This window comes from Epinephelus lanceolatus, chromosome 10, assembly GCF_041903045.1.
Source record: "Epinephelus lanceolatus isolate andai-2023 chromosome 10, ASM4190304v1, whole genome shotgun sequence".
In the NCBI taxonomy this organism is placed as follows: domain Eukaryota; kingdom Metazoa; phylum Chordata; class Actinopteri; order Perciformes; family Serranidae; genus Epinephelus; species Epinephelus lanceolatus.
Window position 1 is genome coordinate 45,364,653 of NC_135743.1, and position 16,425 is coordinate 45,381,077.

The following is a 16,425-nucleotide window of genomic DNA, read 5'->3' on the forward strand; positions in this document are numbered from 1 at the left end:
TGTATGTATGTACACTGCCTGGCCAAAAAAAAAGTCGCCACCTGGATTTAACTAAGCAAATAGGTACGAGCCTCCTATTGGATTATTACTGCATGGGCGATTATCTTTCAGCTGGCAACAAGTTATTTAACCCCAACTGGTGCAATGAGTTGCTTCTCATTTTGAAGAAACTAGAATATAAAACATGTTTTCAGTTATTTCACCTTTTTTTGTTAAGTACATAACTCCACATGTGTTCATTCATAGTTTTGATGCCTTCAGTGAGAATCTACAATGTAAATAGAGAAAGAAAAAGAAAAAGAAATAGAAAAAGAAAACGCATTGAATGAGAAGGTGTGTCCAAACTTTTGGCCTGTACTGTATATGTATATATATATATATATATATATATATATATATATATATATATATATATATATATATGCACTGAACAAAAATATAAACGCAACACTTGTTTTTGCTCCCATTTTTCATGAGCTGAACTCAAAGATCTAAAACATTTTCTATACACACAAAAGACCATTTCCCTCAAATGTTGTTCACAAATCTGTCTAAATCTGTGGTAGTGAGCACTTCTCCTTTGCCGAGATAATCCATCCCACCTCACAGGTGTGGCATATCAAGATGCTGATTAGACAGCATGATTTTTCCCCGTTAAAGGGGTTTTTTTGGGGAGTTTTTCCTTATCCGCTGCGACGGTCATAAGGACAGAGGGATGTATTACGCTGTAAAGCCCTGTGAGGCAAATTGTGATTTGTGATATTGGGCTTTATAAATAAAATTAATTGATTGATTGATTATTGCACAGGTGTGCCTTAGGCTGGCCACAATAAAAGGCCACTCTAAAATGTCCAGTTTTATCACACAGCACAATGCCACAGATCTTGCAAGTTTTGAGGGAGCGTGCAGTTGGCATGCTGACTGCAGGAATGTCCACCAGAGCTGTTGCCTGTGAATTGAATGTTCATTTCTCTACCAGAAGCCGTCTCCAAAGGCATTTCAGACAATTTGGCAGTACATCCAACCAGCCTCACAACCGCAGACCACGTATAACCACACCAGCCCAGGACCTCCATATCCAGCATGTTCACCTCCAAGATCGTCTCAGACCAGCCACCCGGACAGCTGCTACAACAATCGGTTTGCATAACCAAAGAATTTCTGCACAAACTGTCAGAAACCATCTCAGGGAAGCTCATCTGCATGCTCATCGTCCTCATCGGGGTCTCGACCTGACTGCAGTTCGTCATCGTAACCGACTTGAGTGGGCAAATGCTCACATTTGATGGCGTCTGGCACGCTGGAGAGGTGTTCTCTTCACGGATGAATCCCGATTTTCACTGTTCAGGGCAGATGACAGACAGTGAGTGTGGCGTCGTGTGGGTGAGCGGTTTGCTGATGTCAAGTTGTGGATCAAGTGGCCCATGGTGGCGGTGGGGTTATGGTATGGGCAGGCGTATGTTATGGACAGTGAACACAGGTGCATTTTATTTATGGCATTTTGAATGCACAGTGATACCATGACGAGATCCTGAGGCCCATTGTTGTGCCATTCATCCACGGCCATCACCTCATGTTGCAGCATGATAATGCACGGCCCCATGTTGCAAGGATCTGTACACAATTCCTGGAAGCTGAAAACATCCCAGTTCTTGCATGGCCAGCATACTCACCGGACATGTCACCCATTGAGCATGTTTGGGATGCTCTGGATCGGCGTATACGACAGCGTGTTCCAGTTCCTGCCAATATCCAGCAACTTCGCACAGCCATTGAAGAGGAGTGGACCAACATTCCACAGGCCACAATCAACAACCTGATCAACTCGATGCGAAGGAGATGTGTTGCACTGCATGAGGCAAATGGTGGTCACACCAGATACTGACTGGTTTTCTGACCCCCCCAGACCTCCCCCCAGTAAAGCAAAACTGCACATTTCAGAGTGGCCTTTTATTGTGGCCAGCCTAAGGCACACCTGTGCAATATTTATGCTGTCTAATCAGCATCTTGATATGCCACACCTGTGAGGTGGGATGGATTATCTCGGCAAAGGAGAAGTGCTCACTAACACAGATTTTATATATATATACACACACACACACACACACACACACATATATATGTATATATATATATATATATGTATATATATATATATATATACATACACACACACACACACACACAGTATGTGTGTACACACACATATACATAAACATATATACAGTCAGGTCCATAATTATTTGGACAATGATACAGTTGTCGTCATTTTGGCTCTGTACACCACCACAATGGGTTTTAAATGAAACAATGAATACGTGCTTAAAGTGCAGACTCTCAGCTTTCATTTAAGGCTTTTTTCAAAAATGTAGTATGAACCGTGTAGGAATGACAACCATTTCTTCACACAGTCCCCCAACTTTAAGGGCTCATAAGTATTTGGACAAACTAACATAATCATCAATTAAACAGTCAGTTTTAATACTTGGTTGCAAATCCTTTACAGTCAATGACTGCCTGAAGTGTTGGACACATAGGCATCATCAGATGCTGGCTTTCTTCCCTGGTGATGCTCTGCCAGCCCTTTACTGTAGCCGTCTGCACTTCCTGCTTGTGTTTTGGGTGTTTTGCCCTCAGTTTTGGCTTCAGCAAGAGAAACGCATGCTCAATTGGATTCAGGTCAGATGATATGACTTGACCATTGCAGAACATTCCACTTCTTTGCCTTAAAAATGTCTTTGGTTGCTTTTGCAATATGCTTCAGGTCAATGTCCATCTGCACTGTGAAGCATGGTCCAATGAGTTTTGAAGCATTTGGTTGAATCTGAGCAGATAATGGTGCCCCAAACACTTCAGCTTTCATCCTGCTGCTCTTGTAAGCAAGACAAGACTTCACTAGAATAAATACAGAGGGTTTATCACAAGATGCAAACCATTGGTTAGCCTTAAAAATGGAAGGCCAGATTAGAGTTTGTCAAAAACCATCTAAAAAGCCTGTACAGTTGTGGAACAGCATACTATGGACAGATAAAACAAAGATCAACTACCAGAATGATGGGAAGACAAGAGAAGGAAGAAGGGAAGGAACTGCTCATGATCCAAAGCACACCACCTCATCAGTGAAGCATGGTGGAGGTACTGTTATGTCATGGCCATGTATGGCTGCCAGTGGAACTGGTTCTCTTGTATTTATTGATGATGTGACTGCTTACAAGAGCAGCAGGATGAAAGCTGAAGTGTTTGGGGCTACATTATCTGCTCAGATTCAACCAAATGTTTCAAAACTCATTGGACAATGCTTCACAGTGCAGTTGGACAATGACCTGAAGCATACTGCAAAAGCAACCAAAGACATTTTTAAGGCAAAGAAGTGGAATGTTCTGCAATGGCCAAGTCATATCATCTGACCTGAATCCAATTGAGCGTGCGTTTCTCTTGCTGAAGCCAAAACTGAGGGCAAAACACCCAAAACACAAGCAGGAAGTGCAGACGGCTGCAGTAAAGGGCTGGCAGAGCATCACCAGGGAAGAAAGCCAGCATCTGATGATGCCTATGTGTCCAACACTTCAGGTAGTCATTGACTGTAAAGGATTTGCAACCAAGTATTAAAACTGACTGTTTAATTGATGATTATGTTAGTTTGTCCAAATACTTATGAGCCCTTAAAGTTGGGGGACTGTGTGAAGAAATGGTTGTAATTACTACACGGTTCATACTACATTTTTGAAAAAAGCCTTAAATGAAAGCTGAGAGTCTGCACTTTAAGCACGTATTCATTGTTTCATTTAAAACCCATTGTGGTGGTGTACAGAGCCAAAATGACGACAACTGTATCATTGTCCAAATAATTATGGACCTGACTGTATATATATATATACACATACACACACACACACACACACACAGTATGTGTGTACACACACATATAGATAGATCATAAAGCTTCTAAAATGGAGAGGGTTTATCCTCTGTGGAGCATGACATGTTCTCAGTCAATTAGATTTGAGTTAGGTGGTGTAAATGATGATGCTAGAGGAAAGGTCAGGGCTCATTAAAATGGTTTGCATTCATCCTGTGGGGACATGAGTGATTTTCTTTATGGTGTTGAACAACATGATCTTTCAGGACCGGAAAGAGGACTCAGTGGGGGCTGCTGATGGATGGCTGGAACTCCATGATCCGATATTACAAAAACAACTTCTCTGATGGTTTCAGACAGGTGGGTCCAAACCTTCATTGATACTAATGCTATGGTATCTGTTTGTTTTACAGTCATACTAATACAATGAGCATTAGTGGCATCTCTGCCAGATAAGTCCTTGTGCAAGGTGAAATAAACCTGTTTCTTCTTGATTAGAAGGATGGGGCTGCTGCTTCACTATCTTTACCATTACAGCATCCATCCAGTCCATGTGGTAATGTAACTACATATATGAATGCACCATATGGACTAAAAAACAACCTGCACATCAACAATGTGTGAGAAAATGTCTGCAGGGCACTCAAACACTTTGGGTCTCAATCATGAGATGTTATTAAATCTGTTAGTAGATTGGCACATAAAAACCTTGGTACTAAAAATCTACACCAGATTAGAGCTTAGATTCTCTGCCCGAGCCCGAGCCCGGGCCGGGTCGGGCCGGGAGCCCCCCTCCCTCTGACGGGCCCAGGCCGGGCCGGTCAGATATGATGTTTTTTTTTTTGTTTTTTTTTAAAGCTATGATTTGATAATGTTATAGGCTATGTATTGTAGCGACCCTGCAGTAAATGTTCTGTTAATAAGTCAATGTTCTGTGAGTTAATGGCATGTTTGGGATTAAATGAGGTGCGGGGTGCGAGTGTGACGGGGATGAGGAGGGCTGTGTGAGTGCGCGTGTTGGTGTGTGTATGAGCGAGCTGGAGGAGAGAGCAGGAGTGCACAGATGGAGTTTCAGCTAAGTTGTTGTTTGTTGGTTGTTTTGGCGTGGTTACGGCCAACAGTAACCTGTACTGTTCAGTAATAAACGGTGGTTTAATTGCCGAATAACTGCGTCATCCTTTCCACACATCCAGTGTTGCAACATTGTGCGCGCACAGCCCTTCACCACCTGGATCCTAAAATAAACACCTGTTTTATTACATAATCATGCTTCCGTGTTGCGCCATTCATTAAGATCCTATATTTCTGTCATTCAAATAACAAGAATTGTGGTTTAATACTCTTAATTATAACAGCCAACTTATTGAAAAATGTCGGGTTTAAATCGGGCTCGGGCCCATAATTACAGTTAATTGGACAGGCCGGGCCGGTCCCGAACATAACGTGCTCGGGCCGGGTTGGGCTGGATTTTTTGGGCCCGATCTAAGCTCTACACCAGATTCAGGAACCCCATCGGAAACTCTTAGACAAGTGTGTATGTTCATGAATGCCAATCAATCATAAATTGACAGCGCGGTCCTGCTAGTCAGCAATTAGCATACATCCCCACCCATGAATAGCCAGTGACCACCATATAAGGATGTGATAAATACTATGGATAGATTCATGCTGTTGACCTATGAACATGGAGCAAACAAAAGAGAGAGAGAGAAAAAGAAAAACTTTTCTGATGCTGAGATTGAAGGTTTATTAGGTGAAGTGGGGTTGAGAAAAACATTTTATTTTCTTCTGTTAGTAGTGGTGTGACAGGGACAGGTCAATCAAAGGCCTGGAAGGAGGTAATGGATGCCATCAACTCTGTGTCCTCTGTTGTAAGAACCATCTAAGAAGTTAAATGAAAATGGTTCGATATGAAACTTGATGCAAAGAAATGCTTAAGTACAAACAAAAACCCACAACAGCTACAGGAGGCTCTTCGTCTCAGCTCTCTGCTGCAGATGAATGCATTGCTTGCATTGTAGGAGAGACCTCTGTCAGGGGAAACAGCCACATGCCTCCACTGGAGCAGTCAACAGCAAACTCACAAGGTATGGTGATGTACAGTACAGGCCAAAAGTTTGGACACACCTTCTCATTCAATGCGTTTTCTTTATTTTCCTGACTATTTACATTGTAGATTCTCACTGAAGGCATCAAAACTATGAATGAACACATGTGGAGTTATGTACTTAACAAAAAAAGGTGAAATAACTGAAAACATGTTTTATATTCTAGTTTCTTCAAAATAGCCACCCTTTGCTCTGATTACTGCTTTGCACACTCTTGGCATTCTCTCCATGAGCTTCAAGAGGTAGTCACCTGAAATGGTTTCCACTTCACAGGTGTGCCTTATCAGGGTTAATTAGTGGAATTTCTTGCTTTATCAATGGGGTTGGGACCATCAGTTGTGTTGTGCAGAAGTCAGGTTAATACACAGCCGACAGCCCTATTGGACAACTGTTAAAATTCATATTATGGCAAGAACCAATCAGCTAACTAAAGAAAAACCAGTGGCCATCATTACTTTAAGAAATGAAGGTCAGTCAGTCCGGAAAATTGCAAAAACTTTAAATGTGTCCCCAAGTGCAGTCGCAAAAACCATCAAGCGCTACAATGAAACTGGCACACAAGGACCGACCCAGGAAAGGAAGACCAAGAGTCACCTCTGCTTCTGAGGATAAGTTCATCCGAGTCACCAGCCTCAGAAATCGCAAGTTAACAGCAGCTCAGATCAGAGACCAGATGAATGCCACACAGAGTTCTAGCAGCAGACCCATCTCTAGAACAACTGTTAAGAGGAGACTGCGCCAATCAGGCCTTCATGGTCAAATAGCTGCTAGGAAACCACTGCTAAGGAGAGGCAACAAGCAGAAGAGATTTGTTTGGGCCAAGAAACACAAGGAATGGACATTAGACCAGTGGAAATCTGTACTTTTGTCTGATGGTTCCAACCGCTGTGTCTTTGTGAGACGCAGAAAAGGTGAACGGATGGATTCCACATGCCTGGTTCCCACTGTGAAGCATGGAGGAGGAGGTGTGATGGTGTGGGGGTGTTTTGCTGGTGACACTGTTGGGGATTTATTCAAAATTGAAGGCACACTGAACCAGCATGGCTACCACAGCATCCTGCAGCGACATGCCATCCCATCCGGTTTGCGTTTAGTTGGACGATCATTTATTTTTCAACAGGACAATGACCCCACACCTCCAGGCTGTGTAAGGGCTATTTGACCAAGAAGGAGAGTGATGGAGTGCTGCGGCAGATGACCTGGCCTCCACAGTCACCGGACCTGAACCCAATCCAGATGGTTTGGGGTGAGCTGGACCGCAGAGTGAAGGCAAAGGGGCCAACAAGTGCTAAACACCTCTGGGAACTCCTTCAAGACTGTTGGAAAACCATTTCAGGTGACTACCTCTTGAAGCTCATGGAGAGAATGCCAAGAGTGTGCAAAGCAGTAATCAGAGCAAAGGGTGGCTATTTTGAAGAAACTAGAATATAAAACATGTTTTCAGTTATTTCACCTTTTTTTGTTAAGTACATAACTCCACATGTGTTCATTCATAGTTTTGATGCCTTCAGTGAGAATCTACAATGTAAATAGTCATGAAAATAAAGAAAACGCATTGAATGAGAAGGTGTGTCCAAACTTTTGGCCTGTACTGTACGTGTTATTGTCAGTGTTAAATCACTGTACATTTTGACAGCCATCACTGATAGCGTAGTGTTTGGTCAGTAACTTCGGCCTCATCGTCTCACCACTCAAACAGAGGATACATTTGTAGAGTTCTCGCTCCTCATTGATTAGAGTGGGAACAGAAATGTAGAAGACACGTATTGATTGATTTAAATAACACATTCTCATTTTTAAGACCTAATGGAAATCCGCTATTTGCCAACTAATTGAGTTAAATGTGTTATATTTCTAATCTCTTGCCATGTTTAACTTACATGTTTTAAAGGCATCTCTGTATTGTGAACATAATAGAGCACAATACAAAGTTGTCAGAAGAAGGTGTAGATTTTACCTACGAAAAGATCGGAGCAAATAACATATTAATGAATGCCGAAATGCACATAAATTTCCTTCTGCTAACAGTTTACACACAAATTCGTTCTGCTCACATTTGATTAATGAGACCCAGAGAGTGTATATTATAAGTCTGTACACACTGCCTACTAAATAAAGAGTTGTGGTTGTGAATACCAGCATGACCAACATGACTATCAATCACAACGTGACCTGTCTGAGCTACCGTTGAATGGAAACTGTTTATCACAAATGTAAACTGCATTACCTCTTCCTCAAAATGTAATATTTTCCAGTCTTGCTTAAAGGCAGATTAGAAGTATTAAATATTTAAGTGTTGAGTCACTCGCCATCATTTTGTCAGTAACGTAAACTGTCTGCCTTGCAGTCCACCATTGGACAAGCTGAAGAGCTGCAATGCATGATGAGGTGGTTTAGTATCGTAAAACATCAATTACTAGCCCAGGCTATTATTTGCTTGAGTCACTGAACTCAACAGGGGTATACAAGTTTCTATATGGGACAGGCTTTTAATTCCTTTTACATAAAATTGTTGCTCAGCAAAGATAGGAAATACGATCAGATTGTTTATTTAAACCACTATGAATATTACTTGTATAAAAATTAGGCTTCAGATAACATCAATTATGAATCATTTGATTTAGCTCCGACAGAGTGCATCAGAGAGAGAGAGTTCTGACACTTGTTTTACGGCACCCGAGGATTATGGCACCAGGCATACCAACACAGCACCACTTTATCCTGTTAATATCTGTTAATATTTGCAACTTGAATTCATTTTTATGAAAAACCCCTTCGATTCTTTTAATTGGTGGACCCTTACGAACTAACAGAATATGACCTACTTAACTTACTGGGTTACTGCTACCATGCAGTAGATTTGAATGAATTGTCATCTTCTCATGGTTTCAGTAAAATGAACTGAATGGTTGAATTGTGGAGATTCTAACCAAGCTAACGATGTGTAGCATCTCCATATTGATAAAAGTTTAAACATTTATATTTGTATGCATGATCTAAACAACTAACTAACGTTAGCTCAAGTGGGTAGCAAAGCAACCCAATTTTATACATCCAAAGAACTCCTATAAAAATGATGTGTTCGGCAACCAGACCAGACGTCTAATTGAGACAGGCCTTTATTTGTCAAAATGTGTAGCCACACTGTGCTAGTAAAATGGACTGGGCGTTTAATTGGGACTAGGCTTTTAATTGAAGTTTTACGGTATGTCCAGTCAGCTCACGTCTCTCATCCATGAATTCTTGGTACTATAGTATACACCCTGACATTTCTTGCATACAAAAAATCCTGAAGCTCTACACAACAAAACTGCCTAAAGCTGACTCGACAGAAGTATGAATAATCACAGAGCAGCTGAGTAGTCAATGCTGGCCACTTGGAGATACTCTCAACTGCAGAGTCAACTGCAGAGAAGAATTACTGTTGAAACAGTTGGTCTGTTTTAATGCAGGACTCAATTGATCTGTTCCTGGGGAACTATGCTGTGGATGAAACTGATTGGTCCACCCCACTGCATGACCCCAAAGACTGGAAGTTTCTGACGGTAAGAAGCGCTCAGGAAAATTGATAGTTTTTTCTTTCCAATGTCTTTAATGTGACTCTTGTCCTTTTTTAGTTGCCTATCGTCATGGTGGTAGCATTCTCCATGTGTATCATCTGCTTGCTAATGGCTGGTAAGACAAACCTGCAAGAAACTCAAATTAACAGGCATTTTCATACCTACAAATCATCTTAAAATGAATTAATGTCCACTATGCACTAATTACTATCATTGTAGAGTCCCCACAATATTTTGACAGGGGAGGCCAAATTAGTTTTAAATGTCTTCAACTGACTTGGTATGACCTCCTGTCCCCTGTCAGGTGACACATGGACTGAGACTCTGGCCTATGTGTTGTTCTGGGGAACAGCCAGCGTGGTGACGGGCGGCCTCATCCTCTTTAATGGACTGGACTTTGTAGATGCTCCCAAGCTGGTCCAGAAGGAAAAGCTGGACTGAATGTGTGTGTGTGGAAAGCAGCTAGGCCCTGGTGAGCTCACTACCTCATCCTCTAGCTCTTCATCACTTTACACCCAACATCAGCATCAGCAGGTCTGGAGCCTTTACTAACAGAGGGTGGAGTGGAGGAGGGGGGTGGTAAGTAGGGCCGGCCTCGTGTACCACGAAGGCGGAAAGACAGAGACTGGGAGTGCACGGGCCTGCTGCTGTCCACACTGCAGCTACTGACATGTGGACAGGTCTGTCTGTCCACAGTTTTACTGGACAATGAACCTCTGGAGTATATTCCTACTGTATGTGATTGTTCATGATTTCAGAAGAATGCTGTGAGATCCCACATAAATGTTTGTCCCACTTCATTCCCCTCATGGATGCATCGGGATCAGAATCAAAACAGCTGCTGTGATATCACAGTACAGCTGTACTGTTAATTTGCCTCTTGTCTTTTCTTTTCACCATTGCCATTTATGTCTTTCCATGTACAGTTGCTCTGTCCTGGGTTAAATGCTATCGGTTTCAGAGTCTTCAAGACCAGTAATGGATATGAGACTGTCCTGTTCCAATGGCCCCAAGGCATCCGGCCTTCTTTTACCAAAATTAAAATTACCCTGTAAGTGTGTTATTGCAAGTCCTCAGAATACCAAATATCAATTCATAACTTGACTTATGCATTTGAGCGGTCTCTATCACTTCATATAAAATATCAGGTATATATTAGACAGTATGGTTGGAATTTTTTGAAGTGGAGTTGTATGGGGTACTTATCCATAGACAGTGTATTACATACAAAGGATGTCAGTCGGCACTCCCCTACTTTGGAGGAGCAGGCTGGAGTCCAACGTGGAAGCTCAGGAATCGACAACTGTGGATGGGTCAGCAACAAAACATATTTTAGCCACCTAAAAAAGTCCCACCTTTAAACAAATCAATATCACTTTAAGTCTATGGTATGCTGAAAGTATTTTCAGTGCTTTACCTTTCCGTCAGACAGTTAGCTTTATTTCCCCATCTATGCTCTTGTCAAAGCCACCAGACTCCATTGACAAAAACAGTAATTTGACCTTGTGAAGCGAGAGAGCTGCTGGTCTACCGCTGCTTTAGTTAGTTCGTTTGTATTATTGTGTGACTTTGGTGAAACGAAACTAACCCTTTTAAACACCAAAGTCACATAATAACACAAACAAATTAACTGATGGAGACAGCAGTAGACCAGTAGCTCCTGTGCTCAGCAATGTTAAATCACTGTATTTCTCAATGGAGTCTGGCTTTGAAGATGGCGATAGAATGGCCTCATTTTTCCGTGGGAAATCACTGTCTGACATTAAGTTAAAGCAGTGAAAATACCCTCAATATAGCGTACACTGAAAATGATCTTGATATTTTAAGGTGGGGCTTTTCATAGGTGGCTAAAATATGTTAAATTGCTGACCCATCCACAGCAGTAGAATGCTTAGCTTCCATGTCAGACACCAGCGTGCTTCTCCAAACTGGGGGCATGCTGACTGACATCTACTGTATGTAACATAACTGTCTCTGGATAAGTACCCCATACAACCCACTTCAAAAAACTTGAACTATCCCTTTAACATATGTTTGTGATTATTATGAGTGTCACTGATAGTTACCAATACACAGTGAAAATCATGAGGTTGATCGATTAGAAGGCCACTGCAGAATGTAAATAATACTGTAGAAGGCAGAAATGCTTTGTTCCTGTTTGGAGCCTGTTTAACACTACATGTAGGCTGGTAACATTTCTCGTCAGTCAAGTGTATCATTAACTGACTGGTGTCATTAGGTGTCATGGAACTTTTAAATTAGAATTCGAATTCTGTGTTATTTACTTAATTCTTGCTCTCAGATGAGTCACTTGTGAGCAGGAATACAGAGAACATATAGTTAAACAGAATTGTTAACCTTTTAACATTAACACTTTAGAGGGATGTTAAAGACACTGTTGCTTAACATGCTAAATCTGACACAATATCAAGTAACTGCAGCAGCAGGAAGTCAAGTTACAGGTTGTTGTTTCAGAGCATTAGTGGCAGACTGGCAGCTGTCTTTGGTATTGAGGTGCCAACATTTACTTAGTTCATTCCTCCATAATAATATCATTGGTTATTACATTCATGTCATTTTTCCTTGTACCCGCCACACTTTCATTAAAGATACAATTGTGTTGCTATATTGGATGTTGTTTCAGCAGCACTGGTCAGCTGTTTGCTACACATGGACAATCTGATCCAAATGACTGTGTGATTTGATTTGGGACGGAGATGCATGGATATACTTAATATTTTGCTTGTTAAACAATGTCGTTATTTCTGAAATTCCTTCAGTGTACATTGAACAGAAATTTAAACATTTTTGCTCCAATTTTTCACAGGTTTAACTAAAAGATCTAAAGCTTTTTTATGAACTCGATAAATATGTTTCTCTCAAATTTTGGTCACAAATTTCTAATAATGTGTGTTATTGAGCACTTATCCTTGTCCAAGACAATCCATCCACCTGACAGGTGCGGCATATCAAAATGCTGATTATACAGCATCATTACTACACAGGTGTACCTTTGGATGGTCACAATAAAAGGACACTCTAAAATGTGCAGTTTGATCACACAACACAATACAGATGTCCCAGATTTTGAGGGAGCGTGGCATTGGCATGCTGACTGCAGGAATATCCACCAGAGCTGTTGCCTGTGAACTGAATGTTAATTGCACTACTATAAGCCTAATGGCTACTGCAACAGTTGATTTGCACAACTGAAGAATTTCTGCACAAACTGTCAGAAACTGTCTCAGTGAAGCTCATCTGCATGCTGATTGTCCTCACCAGGGTCTGGACCTGACAGCAATTTGTCATTGAAACTGACTTGCGCGGTTGTGATGCTGGTTGGATGTACTGCCAAATTTAGTTAAACGACATTGGAGACGGCTTATGGTAGTGAAATTAACATTCACTTCACAGCCGACAGCTCTGGTGGACATTCCTGCAGTCAGCATGCCAATGGCAAGCTCCCTTAAAATTTGGGACATCTGTGTCATTGTGTTGTGTGATCAAACTGCACATATTATAGTGTTCTTTTATGGTGACCATCCCAAGGCACACCTGTGTTGTAATGATGCTGTTTAATCAGCATCTTGACATGCCACACCTGTGAGGCGGATGGATTATCTAAGGAGAAGTACTCACTAACACGGACTTTAACAGGTTTGTGACCAAAATTTGAGAGAAATATACTCGTTGAGTGCCTGCTGTGTTTAAATTTTTGTTGAGTGTATTTGTTAAATGTAAACAATATTGTTTAATATTGTGTTTCTATGAAGTCGCATAATTTGAGTCAGGCAGTCATCCTGGCACTAAGAATGTTCAACTTGAGGATCACCCACATGCATTACTAATTTTTTTCTCTCTTAAGGTAGATTAATGCTTCTTCATTAGTGGGCCATAAGCAAGACCCATGTGGCACATACAAGTGACTTAAGAGAATTTGTGGCATTCGTCAGTTTACTTCTGTACTTAGAATCTACTCTTAGGTACAAACAAAATTCATAAATGGTCAGGACCTGTAGTTCGAGTCATGAACACCAGGGAAAACACTCATTTGACTTAAGAATTGTAATGCCTTAATGTGAATGAGTTTGGAGTTATAATATGATACTGAAAGTAATAAATAAAATGTTTTAATTAAGGCAAATTTACTGCAAAGTTAATGTTCTCTTCACCATATCATCATCTTGGCTGCCAGTTTCCTGAGATGTGTTTTGTATTTTATGAAATTTATAGGCCTGTTTTGGTACAGAACTTATACGTTACAGTAGTTCTATTAATCTAACAGCTGCCTTTGGGTCTTTCTGCAGGTCTCTGTGCATTATCATCCTCTGTTGCACCTGACAGTGTATGATCAATTACTCTAGGCTGTAATATTAATAATAATAATAATAATAATAATAATAATAATAATAATAATAATACATTTTATTTGGAGGCGCCTTTCAAGTCACCAAAGGTCACCTTACAGAGCATAGAAGAAAAAAGATCAGTAAGACATCATTAAAACAAAACATCAACATAAAAACAAGTGTTATGCACAGTGTCCAGTTTGAGAGAATCCAGCAGAGGTTGAGCGGAGGGTGCGGGGGGGAGTGTATTCCTGAAGGAGGTCACAGAGGTAAGTGGGGGCTATATTGTGGAGAGCTTTGTAGGTGAGGAGAAGGTTTTTGTAGTGGATGCGGTATTGTGCAGGGAGCCTGTGAAGTTGGATGAGAACAGGGGTGATGTGGTCAGATGATTTGGTGCAGGTGATGATCCGGGTGGCCGAGTTCTGAATGATTTGCAGTATTCTTCTGTCTGTTATCTCCATGACTTTCATGTTCTCTTGACTACCTCTCATGTTAGTCATAAACTGCTTTGCTTTAGAATGTTTTTTAGTGTTTGACTTCATATTTGCCTTACCATCTGTATAGCACTGCTCTGACAACATGTCATTGACAGCTGTTTATACTGCTCAAAAAATGAAGGGAACACTTAAATCACACACCCCAGATCTCGATGAATGAAATATTCCAGATGAAAATCTTAATTGATTACATAGTGTAATTTGCTGAGAACAAAATAATGTAAGAACAACCCATGGAAACCAAACTCATTTAGGTGGATGCTACGATACATGAGGTCACAAAGGTGCTCGATTGGATTCAGGTCTGGGTAACAGGCAGGCCAGTCAATAGAATCAGTGCCTTCGTCATCCAGGAACTGCTGACACACTCCAGCCACATGAGGCCGGGCATTGTCGTGCATCAGAAGGAACCCAGGGCCCACTGCACCAGCATATGGTCTGACAATGGGTCTGAGGATTTCATCCTGGTACCTAACAGCAGTCAGGGTACCTCTGGCTAGCATGTGGAGGTCTGTGCAGCCCTCCAAGGATATGCCTCCTCAGACCATCACTGACCCACCACCAAACAGTCATACTGGAGGATGTTGCAGGCAGCAGAACGTTCTCCATGGCGTCTCCAGACTCTGTCACATCTGTCACATGTGCTCAGTGTGAACCTGCTCTCATCTGTGAAGAGAACAGGGCGCTAGGGGCGAATCTGCCAATTTTGGTGTTCTCTTGCAAATGTCAATCGGGCTGCGTGGTGCTGGGGTGTGAGCATAGGCCCCACTTGTACACGTCGGGCCCTCATGCCACCATCATGGAGTGTTACACCCGCAAATGTAATAACAGCCCACAAACGTAATAAACCACAAACGTAATGCAAATCTGCAGCTTTGAATGTAATAATCCCGCAAATGTAATACATTTCCCACAAACGTAATAGCAGCTGCCTACTACAAACGTAACACACAATTTTCCGCAAATGTAATAACTATTACATTTGCAGGAAATTATTACATATGTGGGAAGGTGAAAATCTAAACTGTAATAACTTCCCACAAATGTAATATGAGACTGAATAATGATCTTTGTGGTTGTTGTTGTTTGTTTGTTTACTTATACACCTGCCAATAGTGATGCGTGTGTTGACAAGCAACCCGCAGGTCGGGTGGGGCGGGTCAGAAAGTGACAGAGCAGCGTTCTGAGTAAATTAGAAATAACTTACAGAAACACACACACACACACACACTGGTCATTCCTTGTCAGTTCACAGAATTACTCTGTGGCAGCAAATATGTCGTTTAATTGGATTTATTTTATTTTCTTCTGCCTCTTGTTAATACGGATTTCTCTGCAGCATCTGGCCTACAGTACCTGTTCAGCACCTCGGACAGCGGCGCTGTGGGATGTGTTGGCTCTCATAGGGGGTCAGGTACAGGTTGTAAGGTTTTAAAAACCATGGTTTACAATAACTTAATCCTCCTCCACTCAAAAATGTGTTTTCTTCTTGTTCCTACAGATGAATGTTTGAGCCTCACTGTGCAGAATGATGTATGTGCAGAGCTTGACACTCGAAGGCTGTTTTCACGTTTATCTGCTGAAAATGCTCATATGATTTTAAGGGCTAGGGCTACGAGCCTATGTTGGTGGCTTATGTAGCCTATGTTTGAACCATTTAATTAAAATATGTCTGCATATCAAAAGCCAAAAACTTGAATATGTCGTTCATTCTTTGGAAGGGCTACAAGCATGATTTGTGACATCACAAATATTTTAGAAGCCAGTCACGGTCCAATGTTCAACTTACTTTTTGACCTACCCCACCCGACCTGCGGGTTGCTTGTCAACACACGCATCACTATTGGCAGGTGTATAAGTAAACAAACAAACAACAACAACCACAAAGATCATTATTCAGTCTCATATTACATTTGTGGGAAGTTATTACAGTTTAGATTTTCACCTTCCCACATATGTAATAATTTCCTGCAAATGTAATAGTTATTACATTTGCGGAAAATTGTGTGTTACGTTTGTAGTAGGCAGCTGCTATTACCTTCGTGGGAAGTG

General features: G+C 41.3%; 1 protein-coding gene across 1 annotated transcript in view; it reads left to right on the forward strand.

Moving 5' to 3' along the window:
* The window catches only part of sacm1lb (SAC1 like phosphatidylinositide phosphatase b), a 69,773-nt gene extending 56,102 nt beyond the window's left edge, over window positions 1-13,671 (forward strand). The window contains exons 17-20 of the mRNA XM_033638335.2: window positions 4,126-4,219; window positions 9,420-9,512; window positions 9,585-9,642; window positions 9,832-13,671. Coding sequence (XP_033494226.2) covers window positions 4,126-4,219; window positions 9,420-9,512; window positions 9,585-9,642; window positions 9,832-9,968 — 382 coding nt within the window. The 3' untranslated portion in view covers window positions 9,969-13,671. The remainder of the gene's footprint in view (window positions 1-4,125; window positions 4,220-9,419; window positions 9,513-9,584; window positions 9,643-9,831) is intronic.
* The last annotated feature ends 2,754 nt before the right edge of the window (window positions 13,672-16,425 follow it).